This window comes from Pogona vitticeps, chromosome W, assembly GCF_051106095.1.
Source record: "Pogona vitticeps strain Pit_001003342236 chromosome W, PviZW2.1, whole genome shotgun sequence".
In the NCBI taxonomy this organism is placed as follows: Eukaryota; Metazoa; Chordata; class Lepidosauria; order Squamata; family Agamidae; genus Pogona; species Pogona vitticeps.
The window spans coordinates 4,060,354-4,085,344 of record NC_135798.1 but is presented as its reverse complement, the minus strand read 5'-3'; the positions used below and the strand labels follow the sequence as shown (position 1 = coordinate 4,085,344).

The following is a 24,991-nucleotide window of genomic DNA, read 5'->3' as shown; positions in this document are numbered from 1 at the left end:
TCCTTCTACAAACTTCCATGACTTCAAATCCCATTAGTAAATCACATTTCAGTCTAAATAACCTAAACCATGACATGCCACCTCTGGGAGTTCCAAAAATCTGAAACAGGAAATCTAGTTTCCATTTTTGGCTACTAATTACAATAATAAGCAGTAATTAGCTGGTTACATAGTGCAAATACTAATGATTAACTTTAACACATTCAAAATAGCATTTAATCTAGCAAAGCATTGAGGTAGAAAAACATTCTAACAGCAACATGTAAATACATTCTTTAGGTTAAGCGCTTCTACTATCTGAAAAATAGAAAAACAGTCATGTTAGTAATACTCAATCCAGTACGCACTCTACATGTGCTCAGGAACATATCAGCAGTGAAACAGTGAAACATTAACAGTGTTTCAACGGTCTGTCACATCTTGATCTTCACAATACATTCTGGAAAGACCATCTGCCACAACATTCAACTTTCCAGCAATGTGCTGAACTTCAAAATCAAAATCTTGTAATGCCAAATGCCATCTCAGCAATTTCTGATTGTGAGATTTCATCTTCTGCAACCAAACCAAAGCTCTATGATCTGTCTGCAGAGTGAATTTACATCCCCACAGATAAGGCCTAAGAAGATTAAGAGACCAGATAATAGATAAGGACTCTTTTTCTGGAACTGAGTAATTTCTTTCTCTTTCTAAGAGTTTTCTGGAGAAATATGAGATTGGATTAGGAATCCCATCTTCCGCTTTCTGTAACAGTACAGCTCCAAGACTCAAATCTCAAGCATCTGCTTGTAGAATGAATGGTATGTCAAAGTCAGGGGATTTTAGTATAGGTGCAGCACTAATCTTTGCCTTTAAGGCTTCAAAAGCACCTTGACACTCAGGTGTCCATTTTACCTTGACAGGCTGTCTTTTCTTAGATAGCTCCGTCAAAGGCGTTGCCAAATGACTGAAATCAGGAATGAATTTTCTTTAATAGCCAAATAGGCCCAAAAAGGATTGAACTTGCTTTTTAGTTGTAGGAATAGGCCAATCACTTATGGCTTGCAAAGGCTGGATTTCTCCTTGTCCAATTAAATGACCCAAGTACATGACTTTTCCCTGCATCCACTGACATTTAGTCGCTTTGACTGTCAATCCTGCTTGCTGGATTCTAGACAACACACTTTCAATGTGTGGCATGTGAGATTCAAAATCAGAACTGAAAACTGCAATATCATCAAGATAAGCACTAGCAAATGTAAGACCATGCAAAAGTTTGTCTATCCTCTGAAATGAAGCACCGGCGTTTTTTTTTTAAAAAAAGGTAAACCATGACAAAGCTCTTTCCACATTCCATGCATTTATGTGGTTTCTCCCCAGTGCAGGTTCCTTGATGTAACCTAAGGGCATCACTGCGACTAAAGCTCATTCCATTCATTTATGTGGTTTCTCCCGAGTGTGAGACCTTTGATGTACCCTAAGGTTACCACTCTGACTAAAGCTCTTTCCACATTCCATGCATTTATGTGGTTTCTTCCCAGTGTGGGTCCTTAGATGCGGCGTAAGGTCACCACTGCGACTAAAGCTCTTTCCACATTCCATGCATTTATATGGTTTCTCCCCAGTGTGGGTCCTTTGATGTACCCTAAGCTGACCTCTCTGACAAAAACGCTTTCCACATTCCATGCATTTATGTGGTTTCTCCCCAGTGTGGATCCTTTGATGTATCCTAAGCTGACCCCTGTCACTAAAGCTCTTTCCACATTCTATGCATTTATGTGGTTTCTCCCCAGTGTGGATCCTTTGATGTATCCTAAGCTGACCCCTGTCACTAAAGCTCTTTCCACATTCTATGCATTTATGTGGTTTCTTCCCAGTGTGGGTCCTTTGATGTGACGTAAGGTCACCACTGCGACTAAAGCTCTTTCCACATTCCATGCATTTATGTGGTTTCTCCCCAGTGTGGGTCCTTTGATGTACCCTAAGCTGATCACTGCGACTAAAGCTCTTTCCACATTCCATGCATTTATATGGTTTCTCCCCAGTGTGGGTCCTTAGATGTGACGTAAGGTCACCACTGCGACTAAAGCTCTTTCCATATTCCATGCATTTATGTGGTTTCTCCCCAGTGTGGGTCCTTTGATGTACCCTAAGGTTACCACTCTGACTAAAGCTCTTTCCACATTCCATGCATTTATGTGGTTTCTTCCAAGTGTGGATCCTTAGATGCGGCGTAAGGTCACCACTGCGACTAAAGCTCTTTCCACATTCCATGCATTTATATGGTTTCTCCCCAGTGTGGGTTCTTTGATGTACCCTAAGCTGACCTCTCTGACAAAAACGCTTTCCACATTCCATGCATTTATGTGGTTTCTCCCCAGTGTGGGTCCTTTGATGTATCCTAAGCTGACCCCTGTCACTAAAGCTCTTTCCACATTCCGTGCATTTATGTGGTTTCTCCCCAGTGTGGGTCCTTTGATGTGACATAAGAGCATAACTGCGACTAAAGTTCTTTCCACATTCCATGCATATATGTGGTTTCTCCCCAGTGTGGGTTCTTTGATGTGACATAAGGTAACCACTGCGACTAAAGCTCTTTCCACATTCCATGCATATATGTGGTTTCTCCCCAGTGTGGGTTCTTTGATGTGACGTAAGGTAACCACTGAGACTAAAGCTCTTTCCACATTCCATGCATTTATGTGGTTTCTCTCCAGTGTGGGTCCTTTGATGTAACCTAAGATTACCACTCTGACTAAAGCTCTTTCCACATTCAATGCATTTATGTGGTTTCTCCCCAGTGTGCGTCCTTTGATGTAACCTAAGATTACCACTGTGACTAAAGCTCTTTCCACATTCCATGCATTTATGTGGTTTCTCCCCAGTGTGAGTCCTTTGATGTGACCTAAGATGACCACTGTGAATAAAGCTCTTTCCACATTCCATGCATTTATGTGGTTTCTCCCCAGTGTGAGTCCTTTGATGAGACCTAAGATGACCACTGTGAATAAAGCTCTTTCCACATTCCATGCATTTATGTGGTTTCTCCCCAGTGTGAGTCCTCTGATGTGACCTAAGATGACCACGGTGAATAAAGCTCTTTCCACATTCCATGCATTTATATGGTTTCTCCCCAGTGTGGGTCCTATGATGTCTCCTAAGCTGACCACTCTGACTAAAGTTCTTTCCACATTCCATGCATTTATATGGTTTCTCCCCAGTGTGGGTCCTTTGATGTACCCTAAGGTTACCACTCTGACTAAAGCTCTTTCCACATTCCATGCATTTATGTGGTTTCTCCCCAGTGTGGGTCCTTTGATGTAACCTAAGATTACCACTGCGACTAAAGCTCTTTCCACATTCCATGCATTTATGTGGTTTCTCCCCAGTGTGGGTCCTTTGATGTGACGTAAGGTCACCACTGCGACTAAAGCTCTTTCCACATTCCATGCATTTATGTGGTTTCTCCCCAGTGTTTGTTCTTTGATGTTTCCTAAGGTCACCACTGTCACTAAAACTCTTTCCACATTCCATGCATTTATATGGTTTCTCCCCAGTGTGAGTTCTTTGATGTGACCTAAGGTGACCACTCAGACTAAAAGTCTTTCCACATTCCATGTATTTGTACGGTTTCTCCCCAGTGTGAGTTCTTTGATGTGTTCTAAGGCCAGAACTCTGACTAAAGCTCTTTACACATTCCATGCATTTATATGGTTTCTCCCCAGTGTGAGTTCTTTGATGTGAACTCAGGTGACTGTTCTGCCTGAAGCTCTTTCCACATTCCATGCATTTACATGGTTTCTCCCCAGTGTGAGTTATTTGATATGAACTCAGGGAATTGTTGTGACTAAAGCTCTTTCCACATTCCATGCATATATGTGGTTTCTCCCCAGTGTGGGTTCTTTGATGTGACGTAAGGTAACCACTGAGACTAAAGCTCTTTCCACATTCCATGCATTTATGTGGTTTCTCTCCAGTGTGGGTCCTTTGATGTAACCTAAGATTACCACTCTGACTAAAGCTCTTTCCACATTCAATGCATTTATGTGGTTTCTCCCCAGTGTGCGTCCTTTGATGTAACCTAAGATTACCACTGTGACTAAAGCTCTTTCCACATTCCATGCATTTATGTGGTTTCTCCCCAGTGTGAGTCCTTTGATGTGACCTAAGATGACCACTGTGAATAAAGCTCTTTCCACATTCCATGCATTTATGTGGTTTCTCCCCAGTGTGAGTCCTTTGATGTGACCTAAGATGACCACTGTGAATAAAGCTCTTTCCACATTCCATGCATTTATGTGGTTTCTCCCCAGTGTGAGTCCTCTGATGTGACCTAAGATGACCACTGTGAATAAAGCTCTTTCCACATTCCATGCATTTATATGGTTTCTCCCCAGTGTGGGTCCTATGATGTCTCCTAAGCTGACCACTCTGACTAAAGTTCTTTCCACATTCCATGCATTTATATGGTTTCTCCCCAGTGTGGGTCCTTTGATGTACCCTAAGGTTACCACTCTGACTAAAGCTCTTTCCACATTCCATGCATTTATGTGGTTTCTCCCCAGTGTGGGTCCTTTGATGTAACCTAAGATTACCACTGCGACTAAAGCTCTTTCCACATTCCATGCATTTATGTGGTTTCTCCCCAGTGTGGGTCCTTTGATGTGACGTAAGGTCACCACTGCGACTAAAGCTCTTTCCACATTCCATGCATTTATGTGGTTTCTCCCCAGTGTTTGTTCTTTGATGTTTCCTAAGGTCACCACTGTCACTAAAACTCTTTCCACATTCCATGCATTTATATGGTTTCTCCCCAGTGTGAGTTCTTTGATGTGACCTAAGGTGACCACTCAGACTAAAAGTCTTTCCACATTCCATGTATTTGTACGGTTTCTCCCCAGTGTGAGTTCTTTGATGTGTTCTAAGGCCAGAACTCTGACTAAAGCTCTTTACACATTCCATGCATTTATATGGTTTCTCCCCAGTGTGAGTTCTTTGATGTGAACTCAGGTGACTGTTCTGCCTGAAGCTCTTTCCACATTCCATGCATTTACATGGTTTCTCCCCAGTGTGGGTCCTTTGATGTGAACGCAGATTTCTTCTCCCGCTGAAACTCTTTTCACATTCCATGTTTTTGTATCATTTCTCCCCAGGGTGAGTTCTTTAAACTGAACTAGTGGCACTGGTCTGAAGCTGTCTCCACACTTCAGGTGTTTAAGCCATTTCTCCTTTAGCTCATGGGTTTTTCTAAGCTTTTCTTCCCAGCTTCACACTTGACTGTTTTCAGGGCCAGAAGAAGTATAATTCTGGCCATCGTGTGTTACCTGATAGAGAAAAAAGGAGATGTCTTGAGAATGTAGCACAGAGCAGAATCTAACTGGAGGTCAAACCAAAAATTTGCTGTCTTTGACTCCTTTGAAAGGCATATGTCTCCTGAAGGCTTTACTGGCAACATTTGAAAAATTAGCCGTATTGTGCAAACAACATGGACTCCCCTTGCCTGAACTGATACTTCCAAAGGGACAGGGATGGGAAAACATAGTTGATTAATATTAACCACTATCCGAAATATTAAGCATGGGCCATCAAGTCAATTCTGACTGATGGCAACCCTTTTTTCAGGGGTTTCTAGCTAGAGAATACTCAAAAGTCGTTCCCCATTCCCTGCTTCTGGGACCCTGCAGTTTTCCGAAGGCCACACAGGCTGACTTTGCCCGTGGGAGACACAGCGGGGAACCTCGGGTTCTGCAACCAGATATTTAAACCACTGACCTATCCAGCCAGCTTACTCAGAAATACAAGGATGGGGTTTGATTAGAATTGAGGTTTTACTGGAAAAGTTCCATGGTTTACTTGCAAATTTCTTCCACTGTACAGTACTTAATTTAAAGGCATTGCAAATCCATAAATATATTGAAGATGGTGAAGCCATGAAAAGAGAAAGGGAAGGAAGAGCTGGAGAACCTGGATTAATAAAAAGCCATTGTTGGCTCATATTTAGCTTGAGATCTACAACAATTCCAACATCCCTCTCGCTCGTAGTTTTGCTGAGCCAAGTATCCCCCATCTTGCAATTGGTTTCTTTTTCCAAGGTGCAGGACTTTGCACTTGACCATGGCCAGGTAGGATCTTGCCAAAAAGAGAGGGGAAATATTATTAAATGTTGGGGTGAGGGTTTTTGGATTAGGGTTTTTTTAAAGGAAAATTGGGTGTTGCTTTGCTGGGGTATGTCATCAGAGTATGGGACCAAATGGAGATAGGATGCTAAAATGGAATGGTTTAAAGTCTTGATAAATAAAGATAAATGTTAATGGATGAAGAGGAAGATAAATTAAACCCTACCAAGAATGAAAGAAGGTATAATATTATCATATGAAATAAACTGATAAATAGAACTGACATGCAGGATTTTTGGAGAGAAGTGAAAGGAGATGTAAATAAGTTTACTTTTTATTCATCAGCATCTATGTTATTTTAGGATAGATTATATATATTTGCATCTAGTGATTGTGATTTAGAGTTTGTAAGACAGACGTAGGGTTAATAAAAGTAGCAGTGTGATAGTCTATATGGACACTGGGTAATAACTTCTTTCTCTTGGCTAATGCAGATGATTGTGGACTGTTATGCTGTTGCTGCTGTATATAAATGTCAATAGACTTAGTTGCTAGAAGTCTAGTGTCTCTGGGACTGCAACATGGGGCTTCGGCAACAGTCACTGCTAAAAACTGCGACACTCTGACATAAGCACTACTGAGGCTGATGAAGAGTTCTGGAGGACTCCAAAGCTTGCACACCAGGCTGGAATGAAGAAAAGCTTACCCGACCAACCACCAACACTCTGTCCATGGAACAGACCTTATTTATTTATTTTCTTCCCTAGCACACTTGGGTAAATGTTACTTGGAAATTACAAGATGAAATTAAAATCAATTCAGATAGGTTGAAGAACAAGATAAGTCAAAAGATAAAGGAATATAAAACATGAAACATTTTGTGGTTTGGCAGAAGTGCATTATTTAAAATGAAATAGATCCCTAAATTATATTTCCTATTCTGGATGTTACCAATAAAGATTTTGCGTAAGTACCGTATTTTTTGCTCCATAAGACGCACTCCCCCCCAAAATGTGGGGAGGAAAGTCTGTGCGTCTTATGGAGCGAAGGCAGCAATTCCGTCCCCGCTGGCCCCGTGGGGGGGAGCGTAGCAAGGGTCCGGGTGAGCCTTCCAGGACCCATGCGATGCTCCCCCCAACCCCATGAGGCCAGCGCGGGCAAAATCACCAGCTTCCAGGTGGGGGGAGCGTCGCAAGGGTCCTGGAAGGCTCACCTGGTCCCTTGCGACGCTACCCCCACCCCCGCACAGGGCCAGTGCCGGTGAAATTGCCAGATTCTGGGCGTCTTTTGAGGCTTGGGAAGCCTCAAAAGACTCCCAGAACCTGATGGTTTCACACCCCCCCGGCCCCGTGGGGGGTGTGGGGGTAGCGTCCCAAGGGTCCGGGTGAACCTTCCAGGACCCTTGTGACGCTACCCCCACCCCCGCACGGGGCCAGCGCCAGTGAAATCGCCAGATTCTGGGCGTCTTTTGAGGCTTGGGAAGCTTCAAAAGACTCCCAGAACCTGGCAGTTTCAACCCCCCTGGCCCCGTGGGGGGTGTGGCGGGAGCGTCCCAAGGGTCCGGGTGAGCCTTCCAGGACCCTTGCGACGCTACCCCCACCCCCGCATAGGGTCAGCGCCGGCGAAATTGCCACCTTTTGGGGCTCTTCTGAAGTTTCACAACTCTCAAAAGAGCCTCAAATGGTGGCGATTTTGCCCCCTCTGGCCCCCAGGGGGGCAGGGCGAGTCTCCAAGGGATCCTGGAACACACCCTAGGACCCTTTGGAGACTCACCCTCGCCCCCCGGGGACCAGAGGGGGCAAAATTGCCACCTTCTGGGGCTCTTCTGAGGCTTGGAAAGATTCAGAAGAGTCCCAGAAGGTGGCAATTTTGCCCCCTCTGGCTCCTGGGGGGGCAGGGTGAGTCTCCAAAGGGTCCTGGAACACACCCTAGGACCCTAGGGTGTGTTCCATAAGATGGACCTCTCCATAAGGCTCACCAAATTTTAGGAGAAGGAAACAGATTGTTTTTTTCCTGTTTTCTTCTCCTAAAAATTTGGTGCGTCTTATGGAAAGGTGCATCTTATGGAGCAAAAAATACGGTAGTTAAAATAATGGCGAGTGATGATTAATACATATTGCAATAATAGTAAGAAAGCTAGGATTAATAAATGTTGGTAAATATTACAAAAAGAAGGTTGTCAGATAACCAATATAAAATATAACAAATCAAATAGGATGTATTTATTTATTTATTTATTTACTTATGTATTTATTTATTTATTTGTTTGTTTGTTTGTTCTAGTTGTACCCCGCCTATCTGGTCAAAACGACCACTCTAGGCTTATAACCAACAATAAATATTTAATGTGAAAACAATTAGAAACGCATGGAAGGGAGGGAATTTTGGATAACATTTTTTTTTTCAAAGAAAACATTGGGGAATTGGCTAAAAAGACTGATAATCCTGTTCTTACAAAATACTGTATTTTTCCATTTATAAGACACCTTTGTTCATAAGACCCACACAGACTCTTTTCTAACCCAAAAATTAAGAAAACATAGCTTTGAGTATTCAGCCTCTGGGTTCAGAATGCTCGGACATGAGTAATCCCTGTTGCTTCTGAGCCTGCAGTCTCCACCTCCAATGAGGTGTGTCCCAATCGGTTTGTAGAGCATCAGCTGACGTCAGTTCCACAAGACTCGTGATTGGATCAAGCTAAGTTTACTGACTGTACGAAGTTAAGCCTCATGATTGAAGGAAGACTGTTTACAGAGGCAACATACGTGCCCTTTTTTGTTTTCTCCATCCTCTCAGCTTACTTCTGTGTAACCAGTGAGGTGTGGATAAAATACCATCTTATACACGGAAAATTACAGCATGTTAGGAAGTTGGTAGGGAAGTATTAAGTCCACCAATCTCCCCTCTGACCAAAGTGGTTGAGAAATTATCCAGAAAATTTTAAATGGGTTTATAAAAAAATGGATGAAACAGATACAAGATAGCAAGCAAATAGGAAAGACAGTGGGAGAAGAGAGGATGTCATGACTAAACATAGTTCAATTAGAAAAATGGGCAAAAGAATAGTAAAGAAAGGAAGGAGAAGGTAAAAAATTAGGAAAAATGAGGAGACCATTGAAAAAAGACTGAAGCTCGAGGCAATGAAAAACAGAAAGGGGATCATAAATGAAATGACTTGCATCCTATTTTATTTTCCTTCTCTCATTTTTTTCCTCAATAATGAAGAGGTCCATCGGATCCTATACTCTCTGTCTCCATTTATATTTCACCCCTTCATCTGATGTTGGGATTCAAAATGGAAACATTTTCTTTTGATGTCCTCTTATGACCAAAGATCATCCGATAACTTTATTTCAATGACGTTTCTGCCACAGATTCAGTATGTTTTGGGGAAATGGTGGACAAAGATCTTGACAATTTTTTAAAAAAAACTCTTTGGGAACCTTAGGGGAGAAATCCTCAACCCACATTTATGTACGTATGCATGTATGTGTGTGTGTTTCTGTGTGTGCACGTGCTCCATCTACCACTTGCTTAAAGCAAGTGGCACCTTCTCTAAAATCCATGCCTGGGGCCCGATAAATGCACAAACACCCACCAACTCAGTCTCCTTTGCACTGTCACGCCCATCTTGGTGGCAACTCTTGCACTCACCAGGCACCATGGAAGGTCTGGTAGAAGGCGCCCTCCAAACGCTCCTGATGCTTTCTGTGATTGGGCTAAAATTCTCTGAAATACTGATGTAATTCAGGATTAGCATCCTGTTAATCATAGGGTTATCATTTAATAAATAAACAAACACAGTGGTGCTTCTGGTCCCAAAGAATGAAAGAGATCTCACCTGCTATTCAAGTTTTTGGGGGGCTTCGGAGTTTGATTCTTGTCTTTTCATCTAGAGAAACGCCGGAGAGCATCAGCGGAGTCTCACCCCGTCCTTGGGAGAGAAAAATAAAAACAAATCATTCTGGAGCCTTCTCGGATGGACAAAACCAAAAGCCTTCCCTTAGCATAAAAGCCTTTGTCTTTTTGACAATCTGGAGAATTCAATTCTTCCAAAAATACCCTTTAGTTTATGAATGTGTATGTGAGGGGGGTTGTGTGCTTCTATACCCAAGATGCCAAAAGCCAGGAAATAGCCCAAAACTGCTGCACAATCCCGTGCCCGCTTTGCCAGCAGGAAAAAGGAGGCCGAGCCTAACAGAGCAAAGGGAGGCTGAAGGGTGGCCACACCCAAGGCAGCCGCCCAGAGGGTCTACAGCAGGGGGTCCCCCCAACCTTGGGCCTCCGGATGTTCTTGGACTTCCGCTCCCAGAAATCCTGTCCAATAAAGGGGGTGGTGGAGGCTTCTGTGAGTTGCAGTCCAAGAACCTCTGGAGGCCTGAGGTTGGGGACCCCCTGGACTCTGCGGGAGACCCTCTTCTGCTCTTTGCCCTTCACAGCCCTGACCATGCCTTTGTGCCTGGGGGAGGAGTGGTCACTTGATGAAAAGGGGAGCCAGTTTCTGGGATGGTCCCTCGCGTGGTGTCACTCTGGGAATGGCGGGGGTGCTGGGGGGGGACTCCTGTTCACCCCTCCACCCTCAGCCTGTGGAGTGTTTCAGGTTTCCATTAATTCCCCGTACTATTTCACAGAGGCATGAAAAACCGGAAAGAGGCTATGGAGAAGAATGTGGTGGTCCGGCACCCCCCGTGTGATGATGATACACAACCTCCGCCTGCTTTCTAAGACCTTCCAGGAGGACCTTTGCTCAGCCCCTCAAGCCCCAAGGTCCGGCCATCCAGCCGACCACCATCCCTTGCGCCAACGAAAACAGTTAAGACATAAAGAAGCAAAGCGGGGAAAGGCAGGATAAAAGTAATTTTGAATAAATGAATGCATTCTAAGCTAATTAAGAATCTAATGACTGAATTTCCTGCCTCTAAGAAAGTCTCTTCCTGGAAACCAAGAGGAGATTCAGACAATTTCCTGAGAATATTTTTATAAACCCAAAATCATCATCAGCAAACCTCACACAAGACTCCATGCACGCACGCACACATACACACACACTTTTCCCAGTGTAGGAATCGTGCAGCCCCTCCCCCCCAGGGGCTCTCCTGCCCCCATTCCTGTGGGTGGGAAAAGCATGGAAGGGGGGGTGAAGGGTCTGGGTTCAGGTCACGGCCTGGTTCCCGTGACAGGAACTTCCCTCCTTTGCAGGGGCTTCAGCAGCTGCCTTGGCTGCCATAGAAATATCATCCTCATCATCCACACCCCTCCCTCCCAGCTGACCCCCTGTCTTCTCCCTCCTCCAAGCCCCATTTCTCTGCCCTGTCCTCCCCCCACCCCCTCCTCCCACTCCCTTGCACCCCCACCCACCAAAATGGCCCCCATTTCCCACTTGGGGCTTTCCAGGAAATTCCCCCCAAGAAAAGTGGTTTCCTGGGGGGGGTCACGCTGAGACTTTAGCTGGAGAAGGTCGGGGGGGGGAAATAACCACAACAAGGGGGGGTCGGTGTCCCTCCTGCCCCTTCGGAGTACCGGGATCTTGGCCCCGCCCTGACTTCCCGCCTCTTTTCCCCCACAAACACACACAAAAGATTCCACAGAGTGTGAGGAGTGCCTCCCCCTCCCCCTCCACCCCCCCAAATAAAATGCCCCAAATCGCCCCCACCTCCATCCAGACCCTAAAGCGGGAAAAGAGGCCGGAAAGAAACAGCGAGAGAGAGGAAAAAAGGGGAGGGATAAGGGGGCACGGCCTCGGCTTCCAGTTCTTGTGGTGGGGACGAAGCCCCGGAAACAGCCCCTCCTCCACAGCTTTTGTAGCTCTACGTTCTCCCCCCTCCCTTTCCTCTCAACGAATCACCGTTGAGAAGAGGAGGGGGGAGCAGGAGTGGGAGGGGCATAGATTCGGTAACTTTTAGTCTCCATCCTCCGGAAGGACGTAGAGCTACGAAAGTTTTAGAGGAGGGGGAGGAGGGGCTGCTTCCGGCGCTGCGTTCCCCCAATAGAACCGGAAGTGGGGGACCGTGCCCCCTCCCTGCCCCCACTTTTCCTCTCTCGCTCCGCCCCCTCCCCGACCTCTTTCCCCGCCTGAGGATCCCAACGGAGGGGGGGCGATTTGGGGGCCTTTTGGGGGGGGAAGAGGGAGGGGGAAGGGGTGTCCCTAAAAATACATTCCCCCTGAAGGGGAGAAAAATACTCGGTGGGGGGGCGGAGGGGGCCTTTCTGTGGAATCTTCGGCGGGAGGGGGGATCTTTAGTGGGGCTTGTGTGTGTGTGTTGTGTGCGTGTGTTTGTGTGGGGAAAGAGGGGCAGGAAGTCAGGGTGGGGTCCGAGATCCCAATACGCCAAAGGGGCAGGAGGGACGCCCCCCCGGGGGCCCCCTTTGCGTGTGTTTCTCACGGAGTCCCCTCAGGCTCCCCTCTCCCTCCTCCCCGCCCCCCCCCGCACCTTCTCCAGCCTGAGACGACTCCGTCTTTGAGGCCTTTGTTTTCTTTCCGGTTCCTCACAAAGACGCCAGCTGCTTCCTCCTCCTCCTCCTCCTCCTCCTCCAAAGGCCACAAGATGTTTTAAATTAAACACCAATCAATTCAGGGACAGACCAGTGAACAAAGGCATTCAGTTCATTCATCAGGGCGGGCTTAAATGATTGGTTGGGAATAAACAGAGTCCATCACAGGAAGCAAATCCCATTGAGATCAACCGTTTATGTATTTAAATAACGCTTCAAATCCTGACATTTCACACCAACTCAGTCTCCTTTGCACTGTCACGCCCATCTCGGTGGCCCCTCTTGCCCTCACCAGGCGCCACGGAAGGTCTGGTGGAAGGCGTCCTCCAAACGCTCCCGATGCCTCCTGCGATTGGGCTAAAATTCTCTGAAATACTGATGTCAGCTTTACAACATCTCGCATCCTGCTAATCATAGGGTTATAATTTAATGAATAAACAAACACAGTGTCGCATCTGATCTCAAAGAATGAAAGAGATCTTACCTGCTTTAAGGGGGGGGGGCTTTGGCTTTCTCTTTTTCGTCCAGAGAAAAGTCGGGAGAGCATCAGCTGAACCTCACCCCGTCCCTGGGAGAAAAGGGGAAAAAATCATTCTGGAGGCTTCTCGGATAGACAAAACTAAAAGCTTTCCCTTAGCATAGAAGCCTTTGTCTTTCTGACAATCTGGAGAATGCAATTCTTTTAAATAATATCCTCTGGTTTATGAATGTGGTGGGGATTGTGTGCTTCTATGCCCACGATTCCAAAAGCCAGGAAATAGTCCAAAACTGCTGCACAATCTCGTGCCCGCCTTGCTAGCAGGAGAAAGGAGGCCGAGCCTGACAGAGCAAAGGGCGGCTGAGGGGTGGCCACACCCAAGGCAGCCGCCCAGAAGGTCTAAAGCAGGGGGTCCCCCAAACCTTGGGCCTCCGGATGTTCTTGGACTTCAACTCCCAGAGATCCTGGCCAGTAGAGGTGGTGGTGAAGGCTTCTGGGAGTTGTAGTCCAAGAACATCTGGAGGCCCAAGGTTGGGGATCACTGATGTATTTAACTCCTATTACTTCAATATATTTCCCAGTCTCTGATCTCTCATCTACCTCAATCATTCCGTCTTTGAACCTCTGATCTCAATCTCTTTTCAATCCTCTCACTCTCCTCTCTCTCTCTCCTCACCCTCACACCTCCTTTTCTCTCTCTCTCTCCCCCCCGGACCCCTGCTTTTGTGCCCCCCTTCTTCTCTCCTGCTCCCGCCTTCTGTCCTCCTCATTGGCTCTCCTGCCAAGGTTCCCTGGTGACGGACAGGTGCTGACTGGGGTACCCGCTACACCCTTTGTGTGTGTGTGTGCTTCTTGCGGAGTCCCCTCAGGCTCGCCTCTGCCCCTCCTCCCCCCCCAACCTTCTCCAACCAAAGTCTGAACACAACCCCCCTCCCGAAATCACTTTTGTTGGAAAGCTTTGGGGAAGGGCTCCTTTTTGTGGGGGGGGAGGAGAAGGGGGAGAGGGGGGCTGCAAGGGGTGGGTGTAGGGGGTGGGGTGGGGAATCGGATGGGTCCCAGAGAAATGGGGTTTTGAGAAGGGAGAAGATAGTGGGTTGGCTGGGAGGGAGGGATGTGGATGATAAGGGTGATACTTCATTTCTATGGCAGCCTGCAAGGGAGGAAGTTTCTGGAACGCGAACCAGGCCCTGACCTGAATCCAGAACCTCAACACCCCCCGTTTTTACCACTCAGGGAGGAGTGGTCACTTGATGAAAAGGGGAGTCAGCTTCTGGGATGTTCCCTCGTGTGGTGTCGCTCTGTGAACGGCAGGGGTGCTGGGGGGGCAGATTCCTATTCAACCCCTCCCACCCCTTAGCTTGTGGAGTGTTTCAGGTTTCCATTAATTCCCCATACTATTTCACAGAGGCATGAAAAACCGGAAAGAGGCTATGGGGAAGAATGTGGTAGTCCGGCACCCCCCGTGTGATGATGACACACGACGTCCGCCTGCTTTTTAAGACCTTCCAGGAGGCCCTTCGCTCAGCCCCTCCGGCCCCCAAGGTCCGGCCATCCAGCCGACCACCGTCCCCTGCGCCAACGAAAGCAGTAAGTCATAAACAAGCAAACAGGAGGAAAGTAATTTTGAATGAAGGCATGAAAGAAAGAATGAATTCCAAGCTAATTAAGAATCTAATGACTGAATTTCCTGTCTCTAAGAAAGTCTCTTCCTGGAAACCAAGAGGAAGATTCAGACAATTTCCTGAGTGGGAAGAGGGTCTGGGTTGAGGGTCTGGGTTCAGGTCAGGGCCTGGTTCTTTGGCCGGGATCTTCCCTCCTTTGCAGGGGCATCAACTGCCTTGGCTGCCAGATGGGCCGCATAGAAATGAATCACCATCATCAACATCCCTCCCTCCAAGCCCCGTTTCTTTAGGCCCCCTCCTATCCCCCCAACCCCTTGCAGCCCCCCCTTTCCCCTTCTCTTCCCCCCCCCAGAAAAGGCCCCCAATTCCCACTTGGGACTTTCCAGGAACTTCCCCCCCAAGCTTTCCAACAAAAGAGGGTTCCGGGGGGGGCTCAAGTTCAGACTTTGGCTGGAGAAGGTCCGGGGGGGGGGAAACAACCACAACAATGGGGGGGAAGGAGAGGCAAGCCTGAGGGGACTCCGGGGGGGAAAAAACCACACACACACACACAGAGAGAGAGAGAGAAGGAACGGAAAGGCCCTCCTGCCCGCCAGCCCCCCCGAGGAGTGGGGGGAGGGGGCGGCTATTTTTCTACTTTTGGTGGGGAATATCTTGCTCCGGCGCCCCAACCTCGCCCCACTGCTCTCCCCCCTCCCTCCTTCTGCCCCCCCTCCAAAATAAAGGCCCCCCCAATCGCCCCCACCTCCGTCCGGATCCTCAGGCGGGAAAGAGGGCGGAAGGAACATCGAGAGAGGGGGAAAAAGAAGGGAGGGAAGGAGGGAGGGGGACGCGGCCCCACTTCCGGTTCCGGTGGGGGGAAGGACACAGTGCCGGAAGCAGCCCCTCCTCCTCCTCTTCCTTCTTGCCCACTTTCATAGCTCATCCTGCCCGTCCATCCCCCGTTTAGTCCACGAGGGGGGGCGCCGGGAGAGGGGGCCCCCCAGGAGATGGTGTGTCTGTGTGTGTGTGTGTGATAGAGAGAGAGAGAGAAGAGCCCATGGATAGCCCTCCCCTCCCCCCGAATCCTCTCCCGTCTTCTCAGGATGATGGGAAGAGAGCCCCCCGCCCCCCTTCCTCCTCTCCAAGCCCTCCCCCCCGCTGAGAGAACCCCCCCAAAGAGGGCTGGGAAACCCTCCCCCCCTCCAGCGCCTCTTCTTCCCCCCCCAGAAAGAGGGGCACCCAATGAGCCCCCCCACCCCGCTTTCTTCTGACGATGAGCAGGAGGGGAGAGGGAGGGAGGGGAGGAAAGAGCTTCAGTCAGAACAGTTCCCCGAGTTCCCATCAAAGAACTCACGGTGAGCCTAAAATGCATTGACCTTTTTGGTAGCCACATCCGACCGTTGGCTCTTATTGAGCTTGCGATCCACGACAATTCCCAGATCCTTCTCGTTCATAGTTTTGCTGAGCCCTGTATCCCCCGTCTTGTAAGCGTGCAATTGGTTTCTCTTTCTGTTGTGCAGGACTTTGCACTTCTCCTGGTCCAATTTCCTTCTGTTGCTTTCGGCCCAGGGCTCCAGCCTATCAAGTTCATTTTGAATTTCTTCTGTCGTCCAGTGTATTAGCTACTCCACCCAATTTTGTGATACAGCATTTGCAAGTTTGATTAGCATCCCCTGCATCCCCAATCCACATCATTAATAAAAATGTTGAAGGGCACCGGGCCGAGGACTGAGCCTTGGGTAACCCACTTGTGACCTCCTCCCAATTAGTGAAGGAGCCATTAATCACCATCCTCTGAGTACGATTATGTAGCCAACTGTGTATTAATTAGAAGATTGTGGACCACTTGGTCAAAAGCTATACTGAAGATAACAAAGAATATGTCTACAGCATATAGGAGGGAGGTGACCATCTTTTACCATCTCCACACAAGAATTGGAGGTTCTTCGTGACTTTGTGTACCTCGGCTCAATGATCTTTGACACTCTCTCCCTAGATGTCGAGCTGGATAAACGCATTGGCAAAGCAGCTACCATGTTCTCAAGACTCACAAAGAGAGTATGGCTCAATAAGAAGCTGACGGCATATACCAAGATCCAGGTGTATAGAACCTGTGTCCCGAGTACACTCCTGTACTGCAGTGAGTCCTGGACCCTTTGGGCTCGGCAGGAGAGGAAGCTGAACACGTTCCATATGTGTCGTCTCCGACGGATTTTTGGTATCACCTGGCAGGACAAAGTTCCAAATAGAGTAGTCCTAGAACGAGCTGGAATTTTCAGCATGCATACATTACTGAAACAACAACGTCTATGTTGGCTTGGGCATGTTGTAAGAATGGCTGACGGCTGGATTCCAAAAGATCTCCTGTACAGAGAATTAGTGCAGGGAAATTGCCCCAGAGGGAGACCACAGCTGTGATACAAGGATATCTGCAAGTGCGATCTGAATGGACCTCAACAGATGGGAAACCCTGACCTCTGAGCGTTCAGCCTGGAGGCAGGCGGTGCATCATGGCCTCTCCCAATTGTTCAGCAGGCCGAGGCAAAGGGGCAGTCCCGAAAGCAGCCAAATCAGGAAGCTTTTCAGGGGACAAATTGGATTTGTCTTCAGTGTGGAAGAGATTGTCACTCTCGAATTGGCCTTCTCAGCCAGACTAGATGCTGTTCCAAGTCCTCCATACAGAGCACGTTACTGTAGTCTCTCGAGACTGAAGGATGCCTAATCGAAAGGTGACAAATCCACCCCAAGTCATCCCTGGGTAGAAGCAATAGCTCCTCTCTTTACACACCTCCAATACAGGAGAGAAAATCCCAGTCTGTTCCACTATAGGAGGGCTCCAGTGCTGATTAAATGGGTTGCCTCTCCCAGATCCCTGCTGAGGGAACGGGAAAAAAAAATGGAGAGAGAGAGAGAGAAGGGGGCAGGGGGTCATGAGGGGCCGGCAACCTCTTCACCCCCCCAGTGGGCGAGAAGCCAAGTTGGCCACACCTGTAATTGATTTGTGAGGACATGGAGGGTGGGATGTGGAAGCATTATGTCCACAACCCCTGAGTAGAGTGTAAGATCACCCGTGGACTGGAAGCCGAGTGAGGCACACAAGTGGCAACCCTAAAGGCCTGCATGTTGGTGTAATGCCATTTTGATCCTGAATCTCCTTGGTGGGTGAGCGGGGTGAGCCTTGGGATGGGGTGGGATTCAAGGACCACTTGGAAGAATGGCATGAATGCAAAGAATGAATATTCACACACAAAAACCGCCTCCGAGCTCTTCTCCCACCTGACTGCAGGGAGGAAAGCAAGCGGAAAAACACACAACCAGGAGCCATTTTTTCTGTGGCAGAATCCAGCTCTCTTTCCAGGACTCCTCTGGCTTTCCACCTGAGGCACGGTGGGTGTCTAAACAGGGTGGCATGGAAGGCCTGCCCAGGTGTCCACCACACGCGGACACCAAGAAGTCACAAAGCCCGCTTTAAAGAAATTTAAAAGATGGAAAGTGAGCTCTGTAGGATACCCTAAGGAGGGCTGGAAGAAATTGCCACAGAGACCAAGGAGCCCCAGTGGGGAAAAATTGAATTCAAAGACATAGAAGCTGAACTTTTGCTCAGATTTATGAGATAATCCTGAGGGAAGAAGAGCCTCCCTCACGGGGGGAATTTAAAAAATTCTCTCAAGAGGAAAGAATGGAAGAAATCCCCCTTTCCTCCTTCCAAAAACACGTCCCTTTTGAGGAGAGCTTCTGTCCTCTGAGCCTGGAAGAAAGTGTGAGAGAAGGTTTGAGGAGTAATGAGCTTAATTAAGACCTTGGTCATTCTAGGGCAGGGGTCAGGGAACTTTTTCACCTTTTACCCCCTAAAAAATGTATATATGCCGACATTACCCCCTTGATTTGAAAGGAAGGATCTCGGTCACGCGCGGCCAGTCAAGCACCGCCGCTGAAGCCTCGCCACCCACGCCCAGGCCTCCGTTGCTGCCGCCTGGCGGGGCGCACTCAGTCCTTGGCCCCATGGGGGCGGCTCCCCTTCTCCGCCCGCTGGTGGCTCCTGGGCGGACGTTGAAGAGCAGCAGGTGGCTCGCCCTCCGGGGCCACCTCCCGCTCTCGCACTGGCTCTGGCAGCTGCTCGCCGCGGTGGCCGTGTTGGGCCTCGGCGTCAGGGCTCCCGCAGGCCTTGCCATCGAAGCGGTGCGACAGCTGCCGCATGGAGGGGAAGAGGCTCCACCAGGCCTGGCCGGCGCGGAGGCACTGCCGAAGGAAGCCACGCAACCGGGCAAGCGCTGCCGCTGCCGCCCAACAGACTCCTACAGGGCCCGTCGCCGGCCGCCATCTGCCGTGGCTTGGTTGCAGCTGGGCTGGAGAAGGGGGCGGGAAGGGGGAAACCGGGGACCCCCCTCCAGGCAGAGGAGGAGCGAAGGGGGTTATGGTCGCGTCCTCATTACCCCCAGGATTTTCATTTTTACTCTATTTGGGGTAATTTATCCCTGTTCCCTGACCACTGTTCTAGGGAAAGAGATGGTGGTGGTGGTCGCCTTTGTTTTCAAACAAAGTTCCTGTGGAACTTTTCCCAGTCAGAAAGGAATGTAAAGGGAAGAGAATATCCCGCTTCTCTCTCTCTTGCTCTCTCTCTCTCTCTCTATATATATATATATTTGTTGTGTTGTTAGTTCTACGCTCTACGTTCACCATATATATTATATATATATATATATATATATATATATATATATATATATATATATATATATATATATATATATATATATATATATATATATATATACACACACAAAACCAAAAGGTTGACGGTGAGGGCAGAGAAACCCCTCCCTTGGCAAAGGAAGCGCCTCTTTTTGCTCCTGAAGGGAAACAACCTCGGGCGAATCCCCTCAGAGAAGGAGGCTCCGAACGGGGAGAGCCTTCCAAGGGAAGGGAAGGGAGAACCACCCCTCCACCCCCGCTCGCCTCAGTATCCCTTCCTGAGGGGGGGGAAATAGTGACCGAACCCGCCCCTTCTCTCCCTCCCCCACCAGAGGACGGCTGGTCCCTGACGCGCCTGCGCCCTTTGGGGGCTTTCTCTTCCTTCCCGCCCTTTTTCTCCTCCCCTCCCCCCCTCAAGGCCGGCGGTTGAAGAGAAGCCCGGAAGGAAGGAAGGAAGGAAGGTGGGGGGGCTCTGGAGAGAGAAAAGAGGAGAGGCGCCTCACAATCCCCCCCTCGGAAGTCCCTGCCCCCCCTCCCTCAGCGACGATACCCACCCTGTCTCTCCTTCTTGACCTCAGGTATGCACAAATTGGGGGGGGTGAAGAGGTCGCTGGCCCCTCATGACCCTCTGCCTCCTTCTCTCTCTCTCTGTCTGTCTCCATTCTTGGGGGGGAGAAAGCGGGGGGGAAGAGAGAGGAACCTAGAACTATGAAGGCGGAAGAGGCGCTGCTCTAACAGGAAGCGGAAGCCCCCCCGGAGGTTGCCCCCCCTCCTGCCTCCCTCTGCTCCCCACCTCTATGGGGCTCCGAGGATCTTCCCCCCCATCGGGTCTGGGCAGGAGGTGGGAAACGTGGGGGGGGCGAGGAGGGAGGGAAGAACGGGACGTGGCATAAGCTGTATGTGGGGTGGGGGAAGCAGAGACAGAGAGGGGGGGTCATTTCCATAAACAGTGGAAAGGAACCCAGATGGCAAATCTGACCCCCAAAACACACCCACACTCACACACACCCTCCCTCCCTTCGGTCAAGGCTGGCCTTTCCCTTCTTCTGGGTCTCCTCCAACAAAAGCACAAACAAGCCAAGGCCAAGGAGGGAGGGCAGGGCCTCTGGGGCCCCGATCCCAGGCGGTGGGTGGAGAGGATCAGTGTCGGGGGGGGAGGCAGTGTCCAGCCTTGGGGGGGAAGGAGATAAGATCAGGACAGGACATATGAGGAACCGGGCAAGCGAGACGTGGCAGGAAAGGCTCTTTGAAACAAGACTTTTTGTGGGGGGTGGGTGGGAGTTCTTTCCACCTCCCTCGGGGTCTGCCAAGCTTCAGTCCCTGTGAGAGTCGGTGCGTTTCGGGTGGCGACTCTTTCTGCAACCGGCTTGCACGTTTTTGGGGGAGAAATGACAGAACGAAGGTATTTCTGGTGAAGAGATACCCTTCCAGGTCACCAGAGTTGTTCGTTCTGCATTCTGACAGGACGATTTCTGTGGTGTCCAACCTTGGCCCTCCAGATGTTCTTGGACTTCAACTCCCAGAAATCCTGGCCAGCAGAGATGGTGGTGAAGGCTTCTGGGAGCTATAGTCTAAGAACATCTGGAGGGCCAAGGTTGGACACCACTGCGTGTAGCTCAAGGGAAGCCGCGGTCATTCATTTCTGAACTTCAGTCGCTGCCTGTTTCTCTCAGCCTTTAGGCCGGATGAAGGAAAGGGAGGTCAACCTCGGGAACGCTGATTTCTCCAACGCCCGTCTGCTCTGTGGCCCTTTTGTGTGGGAGGTGCTGTTTTCTCCTTTTTTAAACCAGCACTTCCACACACACTGTCCATTTGCCTTTTAAAACCCAGAGGACTGTTTTTAACATTTTGGGCAGCCTTAGGCCCTTTGACCAGGAGAAAAGGGGGCTGCGAATGAGAATTCCTAAATCCTGAAGGAAGAAACAGATATGTTTGCTTAGCCCAGTTGCCTTGGCACAACAAAGAAATCAAAGGCCTAAAGGCTGCCCAGAATGCTTAAAAACAGGAAAATTGCTGAGCTGGAGAAGTTGAGCTCCTTGCCTTCAAAACATGCTGAAGGGACTAATGGGCAGCCGGAGGCTGATGAAGAATTGAACTCAGGTTGTAAACTCAGAAAGTGGGGGAGGGAGTTCTTTCTGCTCAGGCAGAGGTTTCTGCCTCTGAGCCGGGCCATTTTTCCGGGACGTCTGTTGGGAGCCTCAAGGTGGGTGTTGTAAGCAGCCCCGTATCTCCAAAGAGATTTATGGGGGTGCCGGAAATTGGGACGAGTACGAAAACCAGACAAACCTCTAACTGCTGAGCAGAGCCACTTGAACTCAGCCAGGTTCTGTCTAAATTTTCTTCCTCAGAGGCCAATCTCCTTATTAAGAAAGCAACACAGACATAACCATGAGATATACTCAGAATGATTTGGCTCTGAAAGTTTGGTAGCAAACCCACGTGGCCAATTAGACATTCAGCTAGTCTGTTCAAGAAACAATGCTTCTAGATAGAAATCAATCATTACTGTTTTATTTAAAAGAATTACTTTAGAAAAGGTTTCAGTTGATAGTAAAATAGTTCAGTAGGTACATTTTCATTCAAGACTAACGGAACACTCCACTCCCCCCACTCCAGCTAAAAAAATAAAGAAATGAAACTATGCTAACTAATATAAAGGATAACATAGTCCATCTCACGTATCTTGAGTCTTCAAAGGCTGATGTTAGATGAAAACCTGTTGACTTCCATCAGTCCAAGGTAGGAAAAATAGCCCATTAAGGGAAAGCACGTGTCTGCCCCTTTCTCAGGCAAACTCCATCTTTTTCTCTCTCCTCCTCTTCCTTCTCCTTCCCAGAATGCCTCCTGGGTCTTGTTGTCCCGCCTAACTTTCTCATGGAGCTTCAGTTGTTTTCATACTTTGTGGCAGAATTATTTTGACTACGAAATTCTCTGCTCTCTGCTCATCTTAGCAACGAGATAACCAGAGAGCGAAGCTTCTCTGAAACAGCATGTAAAACTTTCCTACTACAGAACAGACTTTAAATCAAAATGGATGCTATTGGGACAATCTTAGGACTACATATCCCATTCTAATACACATAAAAACACAAATCATCACATGCCCCCCCCTGATTATCGTTAAAATTCAGAGCAGTTAATCTGATCTAATTTTAAGTAATCAAGTAAAAGTAACTAAAAAGTAATTCAAAGTAATTAACTGGTTACATCTCAAAATTCAACTACAGATTAACTATTACAATACTGAAACATAGCACACTGTTGAATACATTGTTTCAACGTTCAGGTTCATAAGAATCTTCACAGTACATTCTAGAAAGACCATCTGCCACTACATTCAATTTTCCAGGAATGTGTTGAACTTCAAAATCAAAATCTTGCAATGCTAGACTCCATCTCAACAATTTTTGGTGAGATTTCATCTTCTGCAACCAAACTAAAGCTCTGTGATCTGTTTGGAGTGTAAACTTACGACCCCATAGGTAAGGTCGAAGTAAATTGAGAGACCAAAATATAGAAAGAGCTTCTTTTTCAGGTACTGCGTAACTTCTCTCTCTATCCAAGAGTTTTCTAGAGAAGTATGAGATAGGGTAAAGGTTCCCATCTTCTCCTTGCTGTAACAAAACAGCTCCCAGTCCTAATTCAGAAGCATCAGTTTGTAAAATGAATGGTTTGTCAAAATCAGGGGACTTCAGTATAGGTGCATCCATAATCTTAGACTTTAAAGCTTCAAAGGCACTTTGACACTCTGGTGTCCACTTTACCTTGACAGGCTGTCTCTTCCTAGTGAGCTCTGTCAGAGGTGAAGCCAAATGACTGAAATCAGGAATGAATTTTCTGTAGTAGCCAACTAGGCCCAAAAACGAGCGTACCTGTTTCTTAGTTTTTGGAATAGGCCAATCATTAATAGATTGTACTTTAGCTTGCAAAGTCTGAATTTCTCCTTGCCCAATCAAATGACCTAAGTACATGACTTTTCCTTGCATCCACTGACACTTGCTGGCTTTGACTGTCAGTCCTGCTTGCTGAAGTCTGGACAAAACAGTTTCAATGTGAGACATGTGAGAATCAAAATCAGAACTGAAAATGGCAACATCATCAAGATAAGCACTTGCAAAAGGTAAACCTTGTAAAAGTTTATCTATCATCCTTTGAAATGACGCACCTGCGTTCTTCAAACCAAATGGCAATCTGCGGAAACGGAAAGTTCCCACGTGCGTGATGAAAGCGGTCTTATCTCGTGAATCTTCAGCTAAATCTAACTGCCAATAAGCATTCTTTAGATCGAGAATGCTGATAAACTTAGCCTTTGAAAGATGTTCAATTAAATCATCCATTCTAGGCAATGGGTATGGATCTGGAACAGTAACACTGTTTAACTTTCTGTAATCAACACAAAATCTTACTTCCTCGAGAATTTCACCCAAAGCGTTACGTTTTGGCACCAGAACCACCGGAGAAGCCCAAGGGGAGAATGACGGTTCAATCACCCCCAAAGATAACATCTTTTGTATCTCTTGTTCAATTTGGATAGCATGATTACCAATTGCTCTATATGGGCTAGACCGTATGGGCTGGGCGTTGTTCTCAGTAGTTATCACATGACTGATCAATTTGGTGTAACCTGGTTTATCTGAAAACACATCTTGGTATTGTTCTAAAATTTGAAACAACCTCTCTTTCTGATCAACGGTACCTGTTAAAACAAGATTATCAGACCATGTACCTGCATCTTGCAATTCAGATAACATATCAATAGGTTCATTTGCAGCATGAAAATATTCAGCATGACATTGAAAAACCATTGCAGATCTATCTTTGTACAGTTTCAAACTATTGACATGGTAAAGAACAGGTTTCTTATTAGAATCCAACATTTTGACAAGATAATTGACATTTCCCAATTTTTGAACAATTTCACCTGGACCTTCCCAGACAACTTCTAGCTTAGAAGGTCTGAGTGGGTTCAGAACAAGTACCAAATCACCCACAGAAAATTCCCTGTGTCTGGATCTCTTGTCATGGAAGAACTTCTGACTTGCTTGAGCGTCCAACAAATTGTCTCTGGCTAACTCCTGGACAGCCAAGAGTTTCTCTTGAAGTTTTCTTACAAAATCAGCAACTGGCACAGTACTACTTTTAACCACACCTTCCCAATCGGATTTCAGGAAGTCCAATGGTCCTTGTAGATTTCTTCCAAACACCACCTCACTTGGAGAAAAGCCACCTAGTGAAGAATGGGCTGAGCTACGGTAAGCAAACAAAGCAAAAGGCAAAAGCTCATCCCAAATGTTTCCATATTCTTGGGTCAAAGTTTTAATCATCCTAAGCAAAGTTTGTTGACCTCTTTCCACCATACCATGAGATTGAGGATGATGGGCCGTGGAAAAACTGATGGTTATTCCACTTATCTCGCAGATCTTACGCATAAGTTCACTTGTAAAGGCTCCTGCTTGATCACAAATTATTTTGGATGGTACTCCAATACGCGAGCACAAGTCCACGATGATTCTAGCTATGGTGGTAGCTGTCAGGTTGCTAATAGCATAAGCCTCGATCCACCTACTGGCAGAACAGATGAAAGAAATGATATATTTCTTCTTAGATTTAGTAGGAACAAAAGGTCCTAG

The 24,991-nt window shown here is 47.6% G+C and overlaps 1 protein-coding gene and 1 long non-coding RNA gene across 2 annotated transcripts in view; both read right to left on the bottom strand.

Moving 5' to 3' along the window:
- Positions 1-280: 280 nt before the first annotated feature.
- On the bottom strand, positions 281-5,514 carry LOC144583046 (uncharacterized). The gene is made up of 2 exons (XM_078382484.1): positions 2,391-5,514; positions 281-297 (listed from the first exon to the last, which is right to left on the bottom strand). Exons 1-2 carry the CDS (start codon positions 5,107-5,109, stop codon positions 281-283), a joined length of 2,736 nt encoding a protein of 911 aa, XP_078238610.1. The 5' UTR covers positions 5,110-5,514.
- Positions 5,515-9,934: 4,420 nt separating this feature from the next.
- The window catches only part of LOC140702918 (uncharacterized), a 37,398-nt gene continuing 22,341 nt past the window's right edge, over positions 9,935-24,991 (bottom strand). Inside the window, exons 3-4 of the long non-coding RNA XR_013539529.1 lie at positions 13,072-13,155; positions 9,935-10,029 (exon numbers count right to left, since the gene is read on the bottom strand). This is a non-coding gene — a long non-coding RNA (uncharacterized LOC140702918). The remainder of the gene's footprint in view (positions 10,030-13,071; positions 13,156-24,991) is intronic.